This window comes from Aphelocoma coerulescens, chromosome 8 (assembly GCF_041296385.1).
Source record: "Aphelocoma coerulescens isolate FSJ_1873_10779 chromosome 8, UR_Acoe_1.0, whole genome shotgun sequence".
NCBI lineage: Eukaryota > Metazoa > Chordata > Aves > Passeriformes > Corvidae > Aphelocoma > Aphelocoma coerulescens.
The window spans coordinates 11,888,097-11,907,983 of record NC_091022.1 but is presented as its reverse complement, the minus strand read 5'-3'; the positions used below and the strand labels follow the sequence as shown (position 1 = coordinate 11,907,983).

The 19,887-nt window shown below is 39.8% G+C and overlaps 1 protein-coding gene across 7 annotated transcripts in view; it reads right to left on the bottom strand.

Moving 5' to 3' along the window:
• Positions 1-3,462: 3,462 nt before the first annotated feature.
• SLC25A24 (solute carrier family 25 member 24) overlaps positions 3,463-19,887 on the bottom strand; it is a 34,832-nt gene continuing 18,407 nt past the window's right edge. For 6 of the 7 annotated variants that reach the window (XM_069022499.1, XM_069022500.1, XM_069022501.1 and 3 more), the window contains 3 exons: positions 19,649-19,816; positions 18,426-18,576; positions 15,251-17,758 (listed from right to left, as the gene is read on the bottom strand). In XM_069022499.1, the coding sequence (XP_068878600.1) occupies positions 17,580-17,758; positions 18,426-18,576; positions 19,649-19,816 (498 nt within the window). In that variant the 3' untranslated portion in view covers positions 15,251-17,579. Of the gene's footprint in view, positions 3,846-5,414; positions 5,544-6,298; positions 6,414-15,250; positions 17,759-18,425; positions 18,577-19,648; positions 19,817-19,887 lie in introns of those variants that run through there. The other variant, XR_011152327.1, reaches the window with a different exon arrangement.

Here is a 19,887-nt window from a genome sequence, read left to right as displayed (position 1 = left end):
AACACCGAATTTGATCTATTTATCTTAGCAATATGCAGGGATTTTTCCCTTCTAAAATACAGTGAACAAAGTCTATTTTGCATGTTAAAAATATATCCACTATGACATATCTCTTCCTGCATCTTATTTACTAAGTTTTAACATTAGCTCAAGATTTCTGTTTGACTGCAAACACCAATACACATGAACATACCTACAATCCACTTATAATACTGGAAAGGTTAAAAACATTTAAGCAAGAACAAAGGCCAACTACTTACTCAAAGTATCTTGCCCTCTGGACATATTGCTGTTTAATCAATTTTCACATGGGTTTTACTTTTGCTGCTGAAATTGCTGGTTATTGTTTGACATATAGTGTTGGACTCAAAATATTATAAATCTGAAATGCTAATGTGTTTTCCACTGCATGTGCTTTCTACCAATCAAATACATCATCCACAGTTACTTTTATCTCAAGCCAAGACTAGCAAGGGCAAAACACAGTCTTTTATTGACTTCAGAGCTTCTTCCATTAAATTCCCTGCTTTTTCAACCTCCAAAGCAATCACAGGCTGAAGGAACCCTCCTGGATTTTATTTTGCAGTATTATGAGCCCCTCTTCCTTACACAAGGAGCATCAGAGGGGCTGGGATCCTTCTTGAGGCAAGGAGGCACATTACTAGCAGGCTGCCTGACAACAGGGGAAATTGCTTTTTCTTTTTGAACCATACAGCAAAGGGGCAGGCTCAGCCAGTGCAGAAGCTTCTGCAGAGCCTCCGGGAAGAAGAGGAAAAACACTTCATGCTCCTTGCCAAGACGTTTTAGATGCTAAGTGGGGCAGCAGCAAACCTGAACCAAGCAACTAAAGCCCTCACAAGCCAGCCATGTAAACAAGGAAAACAACCCTTCAGGAACAGATTTTTTCAAACAACCCATAGCAAAATGAGCAAATGCACATTGTTACAAGTAGCATCTCCTCTTATATGTAAACCAGAGATGCTGCTGTTTAAGGATGAAAAAAATTGGCTCTCATGAGCACAACATCCAGTGCTTCAAAACCTGCTAAATTACTAACACATCTTCTACATTTTGCAACAAAGGTATGTACTCAGCTTCATCACACACAGCTCAAGTGAGCAGATCCAGCACAGTTTAAATTATTTTGAGCAGATCTGGCACAGCTGTTTTGCAGTTCAAAAGAAGCTGCCGCAGCATCCATAGAAGATCTGCAATTGCTCACTCCAGTGTCCTGGGCACAGAGATACTGTGGACACAGTACGAAGTCAGCACAAGCATCTCATAACTCTTGTTGACATTATGACAGCTCCCAGGGCCAACAGCCAAACACTGTAACTCCTACTTGTGTTGCTCACAGGCTAAAGAAACACAGTGTCACTCTGAGGGCAAGGGCATTTTTCCATTTTCTTGCATAGATGATTTTACATATAAAAATTAACATTAAACATCTGACTAAAACTGGTTGGAGAACAACATATTTTATCTGGAGAAATAGAGAGTTGTAGCATCTACCATGGCTAAAATCCAAAGTAACATCAAAGCGCTCTTGTATCCAGGGCAGTGGAAAAAGATCCATCAGCATTCAAGACACAAGACTGCCAAAGCTCCTGCCTACCAATTACTATACAGAAAGTTTGTTGTATGGTGCATAAGACCCACACAAGTCCTCATCTCTAACTCTGAAGAATTAAGAAGGCAACAAGGAATGAGAGTGCTGCTATACTTAATGAACTAAATACTAATAATTTTAATACTATTTTGTTGTTTCACCATGTAGCAGCTAAGCACTTTGGAAAATGAGATGTAAGTGGATATGTAATGCTACAGTGATAGCTGCTTACAGCAGGGTCATTAGATAAATACAAACACTGTTACAACAGCTGTATTCAATTTTATATGTACAGAGGTCATTAATAAGTAAGATTCAACAACGATAATAATCCTTGAAAACAAATTAACCGGTTGATTTTCTCCTTACTGAATCCACGTATTTCTCATTTGTTCTGGCCGGCAGCATGGCAACCTATTTAAGTTTAGAGTGGCTTGCTTGCTTTGTCAGAGCTGTTGTCCAGATGTTTAAACACAGATATCATTACATAAATTACAAGTTTAAAATCAAAGTGTTTCTTAACATCAGAGTGTAAATTCATAGAATATGGGGCATCGGGTGGTGGCAGTGTTGGTTTTTTGGGAGTTTTGTTTGGCTGGCTGGTTTTTTTGAGTTTTGGGGGTTTTTTGCTTGACTTGAAATAAAATGTTACATAAAGAAGACAGACATTCAAACATTGAAAGTCCACATCAACATGCCGAGTTTACTACAGAACAACTCGCTGGAAATTATCGGGTACTAATCTTTTAATACTGCAGCTGATCCTTGGTCAACCTGTTACAAGAGCAAATTGCCATTCCCAGCTGTGCCACACTATAAGAGGATAAACATCAGAGTGGCCCTTAGGAACAACCTATTTCAAGAATATCTCCTCAATCTTTTACAGCTAATCAGAGTGACATTAACAGAAGGAAAGCTGCCAGAAGGGAATGTATGTAAATATCAACCCAATTGGATGCAGTAAGGCACTGATTACAATTTTTTCTTTAAGATATTGAAAACTCACTATTAGAAGGCTGCAGACTTAAGACTCAGGGATTTAACACAAAAAAAATATGGGTCTAAGTACTTAGGAGAGTCTCTTTTCTCTCATTGCAATAAAGCCACAGTGGAGTTCAGGGGGGAGTTATGTACCTTAGTGCACAGCCTATTTCAAGGAAAACTTGGTGGACTCCCACATGAGAAGTTGCAGCCAACCAGAGCATGACACACATTTGGGAACCTAAATATCTCTGGATCTTACCAGCGGCTACATAACATAAATTTCCACTGAAACAAGTTCTGCTCAGCACTTTTTCACGCTCAGCAGCTTCTTATCCCACAAATGCATTTTCTCTTTCAGTTTCTACAATTTTCATTTTCATTTGCACTTACTCTACCTTGTGCTTCCTTCACAATTTCAAGATGACTGCTCTAAGTCATGACTGAACAAGAGCCCCCTCTGCACTCACAGAAAGTCTTGTCTAAAAAGAAGCTACCAGCATTTGTAAGCTTTTTAAGGCAGAAATACTTATTTACTGTTTGCTCAACACCTAAAGCTATGGGACCTCCAATCTATCTAAGGTCTTTGGCCACTACTGCTGCATCAACATTACATAATGATTTAAAAATCCTTTTGCTTTCTGTTGCATATGGAAAAATGTATTCATATTACTTGTCAAATGTCAGATGACTAAACATCACTTCTTTTTATCATCCCCACCCCATTTCAAGATGATAGTATACAGTAACTGCAGAATCACACTGTTTATTTAATATACTACAAGATGGCAAATAACCTCCTTCATCTCCCAAAACATTTATGAGGATAAACAAAGGCTTCTGGACAAAACTATTTTACTGTTATCTTTCCAATAATTACAGAAATATGGACTAGACGATTTTTAATACTGATAAAACCTAGCATATTGGCAGGGCCAGGCTCTGTGAAAGCCATCCTGATGCTTCTACACTCTAACCCATTCTCCTGGGTCAAAATGTCAGAGGAAGGAAAAGATATTTCTCCACAAATAACCGCTCCCGAAGGCAGCACCGATCCCATGGTGTGGGCAGGAAGGGCTGTGTTCCCTGCCTGCTCCCTCCCCATCACAAACAGTTCAGCCGCATCCACACGGCGTGACCCAGGCTGGTGAGCAGCTGACTCTCCAACTACTGCTCTTGAGTGTTAATTGCTCTCTCTGGTCTTGCTTCACATAGTGTTAGTACTCACACTGTCGGTTCCTGCTGGAATTACAGCCTGAAAAGAAAGAGGCGGGGGAGGCAAAATGGCTTGACAGTTGACTACTGAAAACTGGGGAGTGGTGTTAATCACTGAAAATATGAGAGTATATGAGAACTGCTAATAAAACAGGTAGCTGAATATAATTTATCCATATTTTCCATTACTTATGCTAGAGCTAGATTTAAAAGCTGGCAATAAAGAAAAATTCTCCTTACCAGTTTTTCAAGCTCTTCCTTTGCACACATGCCTGCTACAGCACAGACCAAAGGGCTTCACATCTCAGGATGGATAGGTATTGTATGCTTTTTTTTGCCCCCCACTCTAACTCCTTCAACAAAAATGGTAGCTTCATCTTTGGCCTTCTACCTGCATGGGGAATATTTAGCCAACCCTCATAAAATGAGTCCAGTTTGAAAGCAGCCAACATTACAAAATAATTTGAGCCATGCAGACAGCCCTTCACATCAAAACCGTGTGTCCTTCTGCTGATGCTGCCAGAATCGCCGGAAAGGCCTCTCCAAACCCACAGAAATTACTTCCCTTTCATGCCAGTGCTCCTCTGTGTGCAGGAGGAAGGACGGTCTTGTGGCTCACAGAGACTTGGCTGTCAGCATGTGTGACTTCTATTCCTGGTGGTCACCAACTTCTCTTGTGACTTTGGGAGAGTTATCAAACTTCTCCACCCACCAAAATGTCTGTCTGCTATACAACACAACAGTTCAATTTTGATCTTTAATGGAAATACCTTAGGAAAATTTAATGGCTTGGCATAACAGGAAGCAGTGTAAGAGTTAAAAATATTGTTATTTTCATGGTTCTATTATTTAGTGGCATTTCAGTTCTCCCTGAATAAAATTTCCGTCAGATGTATAGTCTTTATCTCTGAATATTGTCTCTACAGTGTCAAGACCCAGAGAGGTAACTATTTAAATATACCTACCTTTCTGCCCCTGAGGGAGAAATGTGGCAAGTACAACCAAAGAAAGCACATCTTAAACTCACTCCCACTTCATAGTTACAGTAGTTTTCAAGAATAAAGACAGCAATGCTGTTTATATGTATTTCTTGTAAATCCCTCCCCAGGCAACTGCTATCAGATCAATATTCCACATCAAAAAGTTACTGAAAGTTTTCAATGTCTGCCTCATTTAATTGTAATTAGATGTATTTCCAGACCCCACCAGCACAGTGCAGTGTAATAGGTGTCCACCTGAGTGACACAACTCACATGGCACAAAGGAAAGGGCAGCTACATTGGTACACATCCTTTTACTCCTAATTCCCAGCGATAACACGGATTTTGACACAAAACCAAACAGCGTGCAGGACTTTGTGATGCTGCTCTCCTGCAAAGCTGGCTGGAAAGATGACACACAAGGAGGTCACATTTTAAAATATTTTCTGCAGGTTAGAAGCAATTTTTTTCAAAAAAGTTTGAATTCCACAAATAGACAGAGGCATCAGGGAGGCTTCCACTGACAGACTTCAAACACTATATATTTGATATAAAGCTGACGGCAGGTGCTTTGTGAACCAGGTGTAAATCAATTTCTTCAATCTTGACATTAAAGAAAAAAATGTTACCTTATGTAAATAACCAGGCAACCTTGAACTGGAACTTGCAATTAATGTCAGAGCTCATGTTCTCATCCTGACTCAACAAAACAAATTTCAGGTGGCTCATCTGAACACAGAGACTGAAATAAACTCAGTCTGAAACAGAAGTAAAAAAAACCAAAACTTAGAGATATAATTTATTTTCCTTACATCATACGTGTTTCTCTTCAGGTCTGGGGCTGCCTAGCTTAAAGGCTACTATAACAATGTAAGAAGTGATGTCATCCCAGGGGATTTTTTTTTCATCAAAAAATACTGTATTGATCACCATTATCTATGACTTGCCACTCAGTTTTAAAAATAGTTCATATTAAATTAATCTACTGAGCACTGGATTACAGGTGTCTTTTCACATTTTAATTTCTCAGATAGAAGCAAAGTGAAATTGCCATCTAAAACATTCTGCTGCTTTGTATTATTCACAACTTTTTACCGAGATTATTCCAGGTCTGTTGCAGAAATAGTAATTCTGGTTTTGTTCATGGAGTTCCTGTGCAGAAGTTTTGCTCCTGCAAGGCCACCGCGCACAGAATTATCTGGAAATGCTTTGTGCACTGTGAGTATGCTGGGTGTGCAGGAGGAGGTCAATAGGTTTTGTGCTCCACACTACCATCACTAAACATTGATGCAATTAGGGCACATCTCTAACTATGAATAAGCTACTCAGGTCTGCTTCTCTGAAATTCTAACATAGTTACAACATTGTTTCGTTGGTTAGCATTTCCTAAGCAATAGTCAAGTGTGCACACAGTTTTGTGTTCTCCTTTCATACTATGATTGGAATGGCAAGTCAAACTCTCCTGTTGTTTGACTGAAAATATGGATTACGTAAAAATGAAGTTCTTTCTCACCCAAACTGGTGCTAACAGCACTGCTTTCAAGCCAGTCACTCCCTCCAGTGAAAACTGGTTTGTTCAGAACCCATTTGATAATTTTTCTGTAGCATCTTTGTCAGAAGAGCCAGCTCTGTGAAGAAAAAATTTATGGAAGCTCTTAATGGGATCAAGCTGTTAATTTTCATTGTCTTAACTCCCAGAAGCTCCAAGAGCCAACATGGAGACTACAAGAGAAACTTAGCTTTCAGAACTGATTTCAGTGCAGCAGTATGAGCTGCATCACGAAGGAGTAGAGCTGTTTTCATTACACAGTTTGAGATGTTACAGGGACCTTCCTTTTGTGGAGGTCAAGTTGAAAATCAGAACCAGTAGTGATTAATCTTTTTCCTCCACGTGCATTAAATTCCTTGTCAACAACACCTGTTTTTCTCAGATCCTCATTCCAGAGGGTCACATATACTACACAGAGTATGAACATACAAAGCTGCTGCACGTGTCTTTATCCCACCCAAACTGTAGGCTCATTAGTACTGTCCTGAGGGAAACAGTTCTATTTTTATCATTTGTCCAGCTATTTTTGATCATTTGAAAAACTTCCCAAGAAATGTCACAATCTCCTGCTGTTTACTGATTAAATTAACTGATTATCAAATACAGCATTTAAAGTGTGATCAAAGGGGGTTGTTCAAGCTCCTCCTCTTTACCTCCCCACTACAGCTAATAAAATCCAACAAATTAAAACGCACAAACTCAATTATTGTGAACAGAAATGGATAATGAATTCTCCTATTTTATAGCCAGGTAAGGAAAAATGAAAACAAAATGTTCCCCCTCTTACCAAGATAGAGTGTAGTTACAAGAATATAGCAAGGAAGGAGAAGTTTGTCTGCCAGACATTCCTAAGGAGTGTGTCCAAATAATTAGGTGCAAGGAGCACATTTGAATACAGTCTGAGAACACTCTGATTTTTTTGCTTGAAGTTCTCAATAACTAAAAATTGCATTAATTAACACCTGAGGGAATATTCATGCATTTTTCATACACAAAAACAATCTGCATGGAAATGCCATCCAGACTCTCCCCAAGTGACTCAATCTGACTAGAGCCAGTCTGTAAAGAAAGGACTTTTCAGCCCTTGGACTCACCCCCAGAGAGAGCACACTGCAGGCATGAGGGAAAAGGAGTTTTAGTTGACTTAGGTTACATTGATTCATGAGGCCAGTGCCTACTGAAGGACAAACCAGCTGCTGAACACATTCTGCTTTAGCATAACATCTTTTCCCAAGGTCCCTAGTAAGTTTCAAAAAAAGGTGAATAAAAATTGCCTGTTTCACTAGAAAGGGAAAACATCTGACATGTTCTTAGAAAATAAGCTGTGAGAAATGATCATGAGATAAGCAGTTTAAATGAAAACATTGAAATGTGTGTATGTACACAGATACAAGAGAAAGGTTGCTTTATCCTCTCAGCTTTGATATCTGCTGGCAGATGTTAATTTTCTGTCTCTTAGAATGAGCACTTTTGAAAGGAGATTGCCTATAGAACCAAACAGAAATTAAGAATAAGATGTTAGTCAAAATGCCCCACATTTTTACATCTCTTGTTCTTGTCTCCATCAAACGCTTCTTATTTTTCTAATAAGACCTTAAGACCTTACACTTTATATTTAGCTACTGATATATAACTGCAAACTGAGGTTCAACAACATGAGCTGAGTTTAATCATGAACACTGTCTATTTCCTCACTTTGCCAGTTTAAGACAACTTAATGAAATATTTATTACTGATTTAAACTCTTAAAGCTGCACCGATTTATGTCTTAATTCTATAATCATCTGGTGACGCATCAAAATATGCAATCCCTATAAATGGAAAAAACCTCCAAAACAGTCTCTGGCAGATCAATAGCTTTAAAGGTATAACTGACAAAAAGTAAAATCCCCTTACAAACTGTTTGTGGTATTTTGTACTGAATTGATCACTGTCTATGTCCATTAAGCACTGATCCCTTCTGACAAGATCCCAAATACATGCAGAACACTTCAATCCCATATATGTGACTTCACAGATGCCTCATAAAAATGGGAGAGTGGGTAGCTGCCTATTGTAGCAGCATGCAATGGAGGACAAAGTGCTTCAAGAATACAAGTTAATAACCTTTATTCCCACACTGGCTACTGAAACCTCTAAGAAGATTCTTGAACTTTGACCTTTGGAAAACAGTGCTAACTGTGAGGAAGCAGCTCATGCTCTAGACCTATTCCAACCCTAATGTCCTGCTGAGGCTCTGGGACAGCACTCCTGTGGAAAGTTTGGTGCATGGGGGAATGCTTTTCCCAGGACATCCTCTCTCTAAGGAGGCACTTGAATGATTTTCATACAAGCAGTTAAAAGCCATCAAGTCACTAAGAACTTCAAAACTGATGCTTACTTAGGGAGGACATGACAGGTAGCTTCCCCCTTCTGCAAAGCACCTTATGGAGAGAACCACAGAAAGGCTTTTGTTGAATTTGGGTCATTTTTGAAGTAAGGCCCATTCTCAACAAGTGCATTCCTGTGTTTATACTTCAAGTATGAATAAGATATATTTGAAAGTTAAATAAAGAGCCTGTAATTTCAAGTTTCAAGTAGTTCCACAGAAAAATAACAACTTTTGGGGATTGCAATAGATGCTTTGAGCATTGGCCTTTTACCACCCAGCTTTCATGGTGAACTCCAGCCCTTATATCTTTACATGGAGTAAACCACCTGAAAGTCAACTTCCAGCATCTGGGAAACTTTCAGAATTTTGGGGATCTTAGATGCTATTTGACTTGTTTCTTGTAGCACAATGGGAAATTAAAGGAGATGAACATACAGAATGACTAAAGAGGATTAATGCAACTAGCAAGAATGAAACATCCAATTATTTGTTTAAAGTTTCTCATGAGAAAGGACTGTGGTCAGACGGAGCATCAGTTTTCAGCCTGGAATGCTTATTTGAGCCTTTGCATTTGCCTACATACATCGCTTGGGCTCGAGACTCTTTACCTCAGGCATCCCAGGTGCTCAAACTCCAGAAAAAAAATGGCAATAGAATCTAGATTCTGAGGATGAAATAGGCTGTCCTGCTGACTGCTAAAAGGTGATCAAAAACCTTTTGGTTTTGTGCATACTGCAGTCCTAAGTGACCTACAGCAGTAAAGGACTGTCTGTGATACATGTTTCCATAGATTTGATTTATTCTATTTTTAATTAGTGTCTCAAGCAATAGGAGTCCCTTGGGGAGAATTCTGCACTGTCAGGAAATTGCTGACCTTCAGACTCAGGTTTCATTGTTCACTTCGATCCCTCACTCCCTCCCCTCATGCTCACTTCCCACCTCAGCCATACAGCCGTCTGCACGCCCAGAGCCTGACGACGGCAGAGAACCGCAGAGTGAGACATGTCGCGACTCCAATCCTTCCTGCGGATCACTCACAATCAGCTTTCCACCCAACTTCCCACCCGCATCCTCCCCAGCCCTTCCATGAGGGAGCTGGGTCGGACCGGGGCGGCGGGTGCGCCCCCTGCCGGGCCGCGCGGGAGCTCCAGCCGGCGCCGGGCAGGGCGACAACCGAAGGGGAAAACAACGGGGAAACAAGGGGGAAACAAGGGGGAAACAAGGGGGAAACAAGGGGGAAACAAGGGGGAAACAAGGGGGAAACAAGGGAAAGGAGCCGAGAAGCGGCTGCTGCCGGGGCTGCGCTTCCCGCCCCAGCACTGCCGGGCTCCTGCATGGAAAGCCCTGCGCAAAACCGGAATATTATTATTTGCAGTTCGGAGAGCACAAGACCCCCTCAATCCGCGCGTATTCTCCAAGAGCCGAGAGGATTTCCAGTGGGAGAAGGCAGTTAAAACACTGGGCCTTGTAGTTTGGCACTTTTCCTCTTCTTTAAAAACAGAATTTACCACTGCAGCTCAGTGGATTCTCAGTGTTCTCCCAGAGAAAGAGATACACTCTTTACTGGCAGTGTTAGGAGTATTAGGGTGCAAAACATTACTGCCAATTAAAAATAAACTAGGAGAAAAGGATAAAAACAATAATCAAGCAGGAAGCCAAATTTCTTTTTAGAGATGAAAGACTATCTGTAAGATTAATATGAATTTATCCCAGCAGGCAGCCTTGGCAATCAACTTTTTTTAGAATATGATTGCTTTCCTGCTTCCATTAGGTTTCTTCTCACATTGTAGTATTATCTTAATCATCAAACCAACAGAAAAATCCTTGCCAATAAAGTGCATGATACTTTAACAAGCACTGCTGTAGGCCAAGGGCTTAATTTTTAAGCAGAATATTATTTGTATCATAACACAACCCGAGGCTACACTGAACCATCACGGCATGATGTTAGTCCCAGGGAGCTTAACACCTACAAGACAGGAAAACACCAGGACCAGAGATGCTGAGAAAGGACATACATAAGATCAGTAGTAGAACTGAGATGAAAATCTCCATCTGCAAGACAGTCTTATCTACAGGATCACGCTGTTTCCCATCAAAATGTCATACTGTGGAAATGATGAGTGCCATTAGACTACAGCCCAGCAAATGCCTCACAGCAAGATACAGACAGTGAGTACAAGTCTGCAGGAACAAGTGAGAATACTGAGTAAAACTTTTCCTTTATCCCTTTTATCTCTAGGGTAGAGAAGGCAACTGGAGAAGCAAACTAAAATCAGATACTCCTTAAGGGACCAGTGAGCAATATTTGATGTCTAAGCCAAATTAACTTCAAGGGGATGGCAGTGTCGTGACTGATTCAGAAGTGCTTCTACTCCAGCTCCAATTCCCTGTGGAGAAATGCAACACCACATTCTCATCTTTTTTTTCTGCTGCACAGCATCTGCCAAACTCTGGCTGATTGGCAAAAGAAAAATTAAACATTTATGCAGCAGATGGATCAGATGTGTGCACTGTCACTCATTCATTAGTACAGACACTTAATGAGGATAGGTTACATATTGCTGCCACCCCAGAGGCAGAAGGCTTTATATGAGCAAGTCATGGAGTTTTGGGGAGTTCAGGAATTTTCCGCTCACATAGCGCAACCTTTTCCTAACCCATAAAGAATAATTTCAGTACTTCTGTTATGAACAAGATAACTGTGGTGATGGATGAGTCAGAATTTTACATCCTTCCTCATCACCAAAAAAATTTGCAATTATATCTCAATCCTTCTTACCTACTGAAACTTTTGCAAATCTGTCCAGCTAGTGAGAAATAAGAAGCAACAAACTTGGGAAAGGAATTCTAAAATGTAGTTCTTTCCTGTATACTGAAAGCAATCTTTGAGCTGACAGTAAAAACCTTTACATTTGAGATATATACAGAATCTGAATTGCTAGCTTTAGTATTTATTGTGCAAAGGTGACACTTTTCACATCCATCTATTTTCAGAAGGATGGCTTCAGAGCTACTGCTAGGATTGAGACAGTAATCTGTACCACCAAGATTACTCAGAAATCCTATTTGTAAACCAAGTCCTATTAAAACACCCCAGCCTCTGAACTTCTCCTCCTTTAGTCAATTATTGCCCAGCCCCAACTATTTGAAAGCCTTGCTTAGGTTTACACTGGAAGGAATGAATGTGACAGATACAGACACACACTGAAGCAATTTAATGAAGCTAATTGGCCTGCAGTTATCAGAGGAGGCCATAAAAGAAGTGCTAAGAATGCGGACTTAAAAATCCATGAAGCTATGCTATGTTAACCTAGTAGGGTTAGATGGAGCAAACATAGAGAAATCCCCAGTATAAGTGGTATCAATGCAATGAATGGAACTGCTGGAAGGTGCAGAGGCTGTTGCATCCACACAGCAAGCCAGTAAAAGTTAAGGAATATTTTTAATTAGGGAAAGCAAAATGGCCTCATCACCAAACAGCATCACACATGGTACCGAGGCATGGGGAAGGCTGCAAGGACATGCCATCACAGAGACCCGTTGCTAGGGCCAGCAGCAATTCAGTAGTTCCCTTCCAACAGATTCCATGGTTCTGGGATAAAAACATGGCTTAGCTGGGCTTATCCTGCACTGTTATAAACTGCTTTTCCTTTGCTGTGAAGATAACTGCAAGGAATGAACTCGAACGTTGAGCCTGAACAGCCTTCCCTCTCACAAATGGGTGTTGCAAAACGACAGTAGATGGCACTGCTCGAATGCAGTCCCAGCCTGCACATTTCCTGCAAACACAGCCCAGAGGAGAGGGGCTGGTAAGGCTTGATGAAGAGAGAGTTCATGCACCACAAGTTTGTAACAATTAAAACCCATGGCATTTGCTTTAGGGAGAGTGCAAGCACTTCCATATCAGAGCCTCAGCAAGAGCTACAGTCCAGGTCAAATATGTTAACAAAAGGTTTAAGTTTAAAATGGCAGGAGAACCCATGCAAAAGCTCATCTACTGTACTCCCACCTTGCAAGCGAATGGCTTTTGCCAACACCTACTCCAAGGGGATGGGCACTAGATAGTCCAGTTCACAGGAACCTAGAGAGGACAAACCGTTCTGGATTTTAGCGTGAGTACCACTGACACATTTTTTAAGAGAGTCTACTTCTCAACCTCCTACTTTCATCTTGCAGGGGGAAGCTCTGCAGGGACAGCAGTTTTGGGACTCCAAGAGTGTTCAAGTAAAAGGCCATTCTGGAAGCTGTTCCAGCTACTGCACAAAGGAGATGCACAAACTTGGTGCAGAGAAGAAAGGGTTTTATACAGGTATATACATAAATATATGTAAATGCATATGTAAATCATATGTAAATGTGTATACACACTATGGACGTTTTCTAATACTTACACAGTACAAAACAGACTTTTTTGTTAGCCCTTTAGCAAAGCAGATGCAATGTGTAAGAGTTCAGGTGCACAATACTCAAGCATTTATTTAGTTGCCAAAACACAGACAATTTTTACCCTGGGCAAATCTCACCCAAAAAAAAAAAAAAATTTTCTAGACATTTTCAGACACCAAGAGGGCTTAGAAGCTAGACCTAAGTTATACAGCAAGACTGTTGATATTCCAAAATCACTCTGTGTTAAATATCCAGTTCTTACAAATTATGTTTTCCACAACATACAGTTTAGGATCAGGATCATGCTTTAAGTCCTAAAAGCCATTCCCAAGACAACTCTGACATCAGAAGGGGGAAGCATTTAAAAACCACACTTCCTTACACAGCAAATAGCCTGCAGGTTAAGACATCCTTGATATTTTAGTAATTTACATGTTGTAATATCAGATACTGCAACACACTTCTTGCTGTACATTATTCAACCATTTCATATCAGAAAGGCACGAAGAGAAAGCTGCCAATACATCCTGTGCATGCCAGCAAGTGCAGCCAGCTCAGAGGTGTGAAGCAAGGCAGGAAAGGACAGAAGTCACCTCAGCCTGGACCTCTGAAGGCTAATTTGGGCACCAGGCAGGCCCACACCTAGTCTTACCTGGGAGTGCTAAGCACCAGGCATTCTTTAGCAGAATGGAAAGCTGCCAAGGGGGTTTGAGCAGACAGAGTTCACCTTTCCACTAGCAGGTGTGCCAGGCACCTTGGGCTGGGGCTGGTGCTGATGCCTTTTCCTGTCTTAAAATTAAGACTCAAACACAGTTAGGGGGAAAAAAGGGATTTTACCTTGGTATTTATTTTAAGGATCTTTAGGTGCACACATCCAGGTCAAATGCACCAAAATGCCCACCGCAATGCACACCACAATGCCCCCTCAAAAGATCTGGTCTAACATTATAGGTCTTACTAATTAGCATATCTATCAAAAGTTCCCCAATGAGAGGCTTGAATGAGCCCCTCTCCCCAAGGAGCCTTCCCCTGGATGGTTCTATCTTAGTTTACAGAATGTTCTGGAGAGGACCTTGGGGTCTGGGGCAAGCTATCTCCTACTTACGAAGCTTCTAAAATGTTTAGTCTCTTAGCTGAACAAACAAGTCCAAGAATGTAGGCAAAAAGCACTAAGAATACAGAAGTTGTAAAAAGGTGTAAAAGGGGTAGAAAAGAAAAGGCAAAAAATCTTCATGGCATCAGTGCCATCGTAAGAAATGCCACTGCTGCAGCAGGCATATCCTGCCAGGAAGCGCACCACAGTCAAGAGGGGAAGACACACACTGGCAGCACTATATCAGATTTTATTCCATTTCTGCAGTGTTTTCTAGTGTTAATGGTACTGAATAGCTGTCAGACCCCACATACATCTTGAAGGGAAAACAAATAAGCTTTCCCCTTCACTTCTGGGCTCTTCTTGCAGAGCACTTCCAGTTAAAAGCATTCTTGCCTCAAGTCAAATTGAATGTCGAATTGTTCACTAAGTCAGGAATCATACACTGTGCATCTACCTCTTCCATTACTTAAAAGAAAACTTCTAAATCTTATGTTACAATAACTGTACTTGCAGCAATCAGAGACAATAAAAGTTTCCCTAATTTGTTTACAATTATCTTTAACATTTGAAGGATTGGTGTGAAAAACTCAAAAGGAATTGTCAGAGCTGGCTGCTAACAAGCATAGCCATGCTACACATGCAGAGTAAATTAAGTCAATTACCTTGAAAAGATTTTATATTGATCCTTTGACTAACAAGTAAGATTAACAACAAAGCAAGATCAGCAGTAATAGAAGCAAGTATGTTCATCCTGATTATTAAAGAGTTCTGTCACACAACATACACAGAAGCAAATCATTGTGTAATACTCTTCAATGAATGAGCAAAAATACTAAACGTGGTATTCCATTAAGCAATAGACAGAGTTTTAAACAGGATGACAATCAACTTATCTCAAACTATGTTTTCAAGTTATCACTGTAATAGCAAAGCACAGTCTAGTCTGAAACTTATTTTTAGATCTATTGCCTCCATTTTTTACATTGAGTATTATGCATCTAATGCAACAAAGAAGTGTCATCTATGGGACCATGAAAAAAAACACACCAGCACACTCTAGCCAGATAAGTAAACAAAGATTTATTAGAAACTGGTAGTTTTATAGAGCTAGAAAGGTAAACATACATTTAAGAGACAAAGAATACACAACTGAACACAGTCATCATCAAGGCACATAATAAAAAATCAAATCTGAAGCAGCTCATCTTTTCAACATCTGAAAAGGTCACCATAATTTCAATACTCATAATGGCACTTGCACACTATAAACAAAATGGAACAAATCTAGAAAATGGAAACTGCTAAAGTCATCTTTACATCACATACACAGTACATTTGCTCATTGGTCACAGTCAAACAAAATTATCAGCAACTGATCTCACAAATCCCACAAAGGTACAAAAATATTGGCAAAAGCAAGAAACAGATCAGAAAGGCATTATACATATAAATTATTTGGATAGGAGGACTTTTTGGGTTTTGGTTTGGTTTTTTTTTTTTTTTTAAAGTGCAAAGTCCAACATTTCCCTAAAGGGAAGGCCAAAATACAGCTAGAGCTGCCATTTTCTGAAATCTGATAAAACAACATTTTATAATACAGATTTTATGGAGTTATTATGTATCAGTTATGGAGAACAAACACCAGCCATGGAAGCACTAAACACAAATTTAGTAATTGCTGTTTGGAAAATATGGCCCAAAGCATATGTAGAACAAGAGAGATTCAGGCAGTTATTTTTGCTTGCTTGTTTATTTGTCTACTTAAAGAAAAACCAACCAAAAAAACCATGCACCCCTCCCACCCTCCACCCCCCCAAAAACATAAAGAATTAAAAAGAGGACCCTTAATGACCTTAACAGAATAAAGTTCTTCCTTCAGTAATCCCATTTCAAGAAGTGGTGTAAGAGCAGTTGCTCTTAGAAGGTCAATGTAAGTATAATCTCGAATTTACCAAGATTAAGACACTACACATTACAGAAAGCAGAAAAAGCCTAACAAATAAGTTTGGTAATAATTGTTAATCTACTTCAGTGTTCAGGCCTGAAGGCAACTGTGTGCCCCTCCACACACACACAAAAAAAAGGAAGTCACTTTGGAAGGACTCGTACATGGAAATACCTAACTTTCTGCATTGAGGAAGTGCTGCTTTGTTTTTTGAGGAGGAGCTGTTTCTCAAGCACTAACAAGTCTGTGTGCATGCTTTGCTTGCTGTATTAACATCAATCTGATGGGCACCTGAGGCCAGCACTGCCACTTGGTCACTTGGACAAAACAGTTCAGTATTTTATTATCCCAATTTCAGAGTCACAGCCAGCATGCACAGAAGACTGATCTCATGTGACAAACCTGTAAAAAACCTTTACATGATAATGCAATCCTCTACTGGCTGAAAGCACATGGTCTTTAGCCCTCTGAATAAGGGAAAGAATGGAGAGGCCAAAATGAGAAGCATTCCTCTTCCCAAGACAGCTATGAAGGGCTCTGCTATTGGCTGTACTACAATTACTACCAGCTTAATACTGGATCCTCCACCTTTTTTTTAATTAGCAACTTGCACTTGTACAGAACGGATCTAAAATCCACGCTTCTTCTATTCCTTTGTATTATGAGCCTATAAAACATGCAGCTGTAACCCAAATTTTGCCATGGTTAATGGTGCTGATATTTACAAGTGCAATGAAAAGCAGGTCCAGTGAAGCAAGTTACCAAAATTGCTGATTGTATTACAAAAATACCATGTAAACCCACTTGAGGTATTGCGATACCACAGAACAGCAGTTTCTCAGGCTCTTTAAATAACAAAAAACAAAAAAGGTTTGCCTGAAGATAAAGGTGATGGGCTATGTTTTAATGTATTATTCCATCATTGTGTATATCCAAGATCCTATTTCTTATGAACTTAACAGTCAGTCTTCAAAAATAACAAAAGTGCTCACTTCTAGGCATGCAAAATGTCACCTGTGAATTGCTTGAGTATAGGCAGCATGACAAAACAAAAAGTCACTTTCATATATTCAGTATCAAGGCAGTATAAACTTCTCCTACCTTTGGTTTGATCCAAGCCAAATACACATTTAGAAAGGACAAATTTAAAAAAACCCCAATGAGTAAAATATGCATGATTTCCTAAAAATAAAAACATACTGCTGATTTAAAGACAGTTTCTTGATTTTTTTTTCAACTCAGTAACATTTTAAAGTGCAATATATGTATCTGTTTAGAAATGGTGAACTAAAATTTAAGAAAATTTCTTCCCACTTAAGGGCAAATGTGGAAGTTGCAGCATCTCTATAAAGATCTGTCTCTGATTGTGAGAGCAGATTACTTGAGAACACATTACTGTTCTGGTGTTTCCAACGTTAGAAGCATCTCACCTTTTTCCTTCATTTCATGCTATTCCCAAATTCTGTTTCATTTTTTCATATACAACATAACTGATGCTGACAGCTGGAAGCACTTTCATAAAATTAGGGGCTATGCCCCTATAAAGTCCTCGGAGTCCCTCTGTAGCAACAATTCTTTGAAAGAGACCAACCATGTTCAGCTGTGGAGCTCCTTCCACCGAGGCTAGAACAAAAAGAAAATGTGTTACATAACACCTCTAGTAATGTTAAAAATCTTGAGCAAGCATCAAACACCTGGATCTTGAGCCTACTATCACAGGGCCACTGAAAAGAGATCTTTTAATCCCAGACATTTGGGAGATATCCATGCTTCTAAATCCCACTGAAAAGCATTATTCACCTATGTTCCTTTGGAAATCTAGGCTCCCATCCTTAAGTCTGTGCAGAAACCTATCAAACAAAAATCTCAGCTATGAAACTATCCTTAGGAAATGTCCTACAGAGCAAACATCACTGTCTGCTCTCACAGGACAATGCAAGCCCTGTCACTTAATCTCTAAAATTTAGAAAAGGCTCTAAAGTTTAGAAGAGTGCTTCCAGACTGTGACAGGGGCTGTGTCTGGTAGTCTTGTATGGAATGTGGCTCTCAGAATACACAAAGCACCAGTGCTTGAAATGTTACTTTTTAATTTGAGTATGAAGAACAACAGTGTTGGGGGTAAGAGGGAGAAGGGATCAACATAAGAAGAATTTTCCAGCTATGTCTTTGGTTTTTCCAAGTTGTTGTTTTGTTTTTTTTTTTTTTATTCCTACACCTCTGCTAGAGCTATCCCAAATGATACAATTTTAATGTGACCACACAGAAGCATTTTCAGTACAAGAGAACTCACCTTGAGCCTGCATGCGTGTTCTGATAAGAGCGAGAGGGTAACTGGCTAACTGCCCACATGTGCTGGAAACAGTGCCACACCCCAACAACACAAAAACACCTGGGTTAGCAGAGCTCGATGCATAATGTTCTAGCCACGTACTCTTTAAGAGCTGCCAAGGTATGAAATTAAACAGTAAGACAAGAGATCTGCATTTAAAAAGGTAAACAAATACTTCTCTATTCATAACAAATCCTAAAGGCTCAATCCTGAAAAGCACCAATTTCACTGGGCCAGTCCTACATGCTTGAAGTGCACAGGTAAACACCTTAGCACACAGGGAAGGACTTCAACCAGACTACAACAGTTAGTACCTAAAAGAGAAATCCTTAAAAGATCCAGCAGCAGGAACAGTGCCCATGCACCTGTAATACTTTGGGGAGAGGAGGAGGGAAACCCCACAGGGTGCAACAAAAGTTCACACAGCTGTGCACAACATCCCATGCAGAAACAAGGATGCAAACTGTAGAAAAGAAATTCCATACAGCTTTAAAAATGTTTGTTCAAGCAGTTCTGATGATTACTAATGCACTGTCAAAAAAATATTTGTCTAGACTAGAAAAAAAATTAGTCTGTGCATCTGAGTAATTTAACATACTTTGAAGCAACACATATTATCTAAGGTAGATAAAAGATTTTGATTGCTGGTGGGTAAAAGAGGCGCCAGTTTCTCTGGAAAGGAAAGACAGCAGTGTTTCAAACTCCTCAGAAAAGCTGTGTCAGCCAGAAAGAATTCTGGTGACATGCAGAGACACACAAGCAATTCAGGTTAATATAATCCACTCATAAATCCAACAACTGGCAAAAGAATGTATAAACTATCATAAATGCAGGATAGGGACCATAATATGAATATCCTTTTAAAGGCCTATATTTCCTATAGAATGGGTATGTTCCAGTCTAACAGGGTTAGGTAAGTATGAAAGCCTGTTGTACTGCCAAGGTCTGTATAATCCTCTCTTAGTGCATTTCCTACTTGGTACTCTTGCATGGAAGGGCCCATCTGCCCAGGCACTCCTCAAGAGGGGCAAACAGAAACACTGGGGTCTAGTAACAGAAAGCCTCATTTGTCGTTTTAAAATTGAACCAGCTGTAATAGTACAATAATACAAATTCTAAAAAATATTTATGCTTTTTGTAAATTAATTAGTGGCAGCTACATGCATTCAGTGATCTAAACTCACCTCATAAACAGCAAGGTCAATGCCAGCATAAGGAATTATACCCAAAATATTAGGAATATAACCTTTGTAGAAGGCCTTTGGACCTTCTCTTTTTAAAATCTTCTTAGCACAGTCAAACATCCCAGAATATTGCCCTGTTTTACCCACAGCCAATCTGGTCTTTAAAACCTAAAAGGAAAAAAATAGCCTTAATTACATACCTCTTTATTAATCTATGTTAGATACACAGTATATCTCTG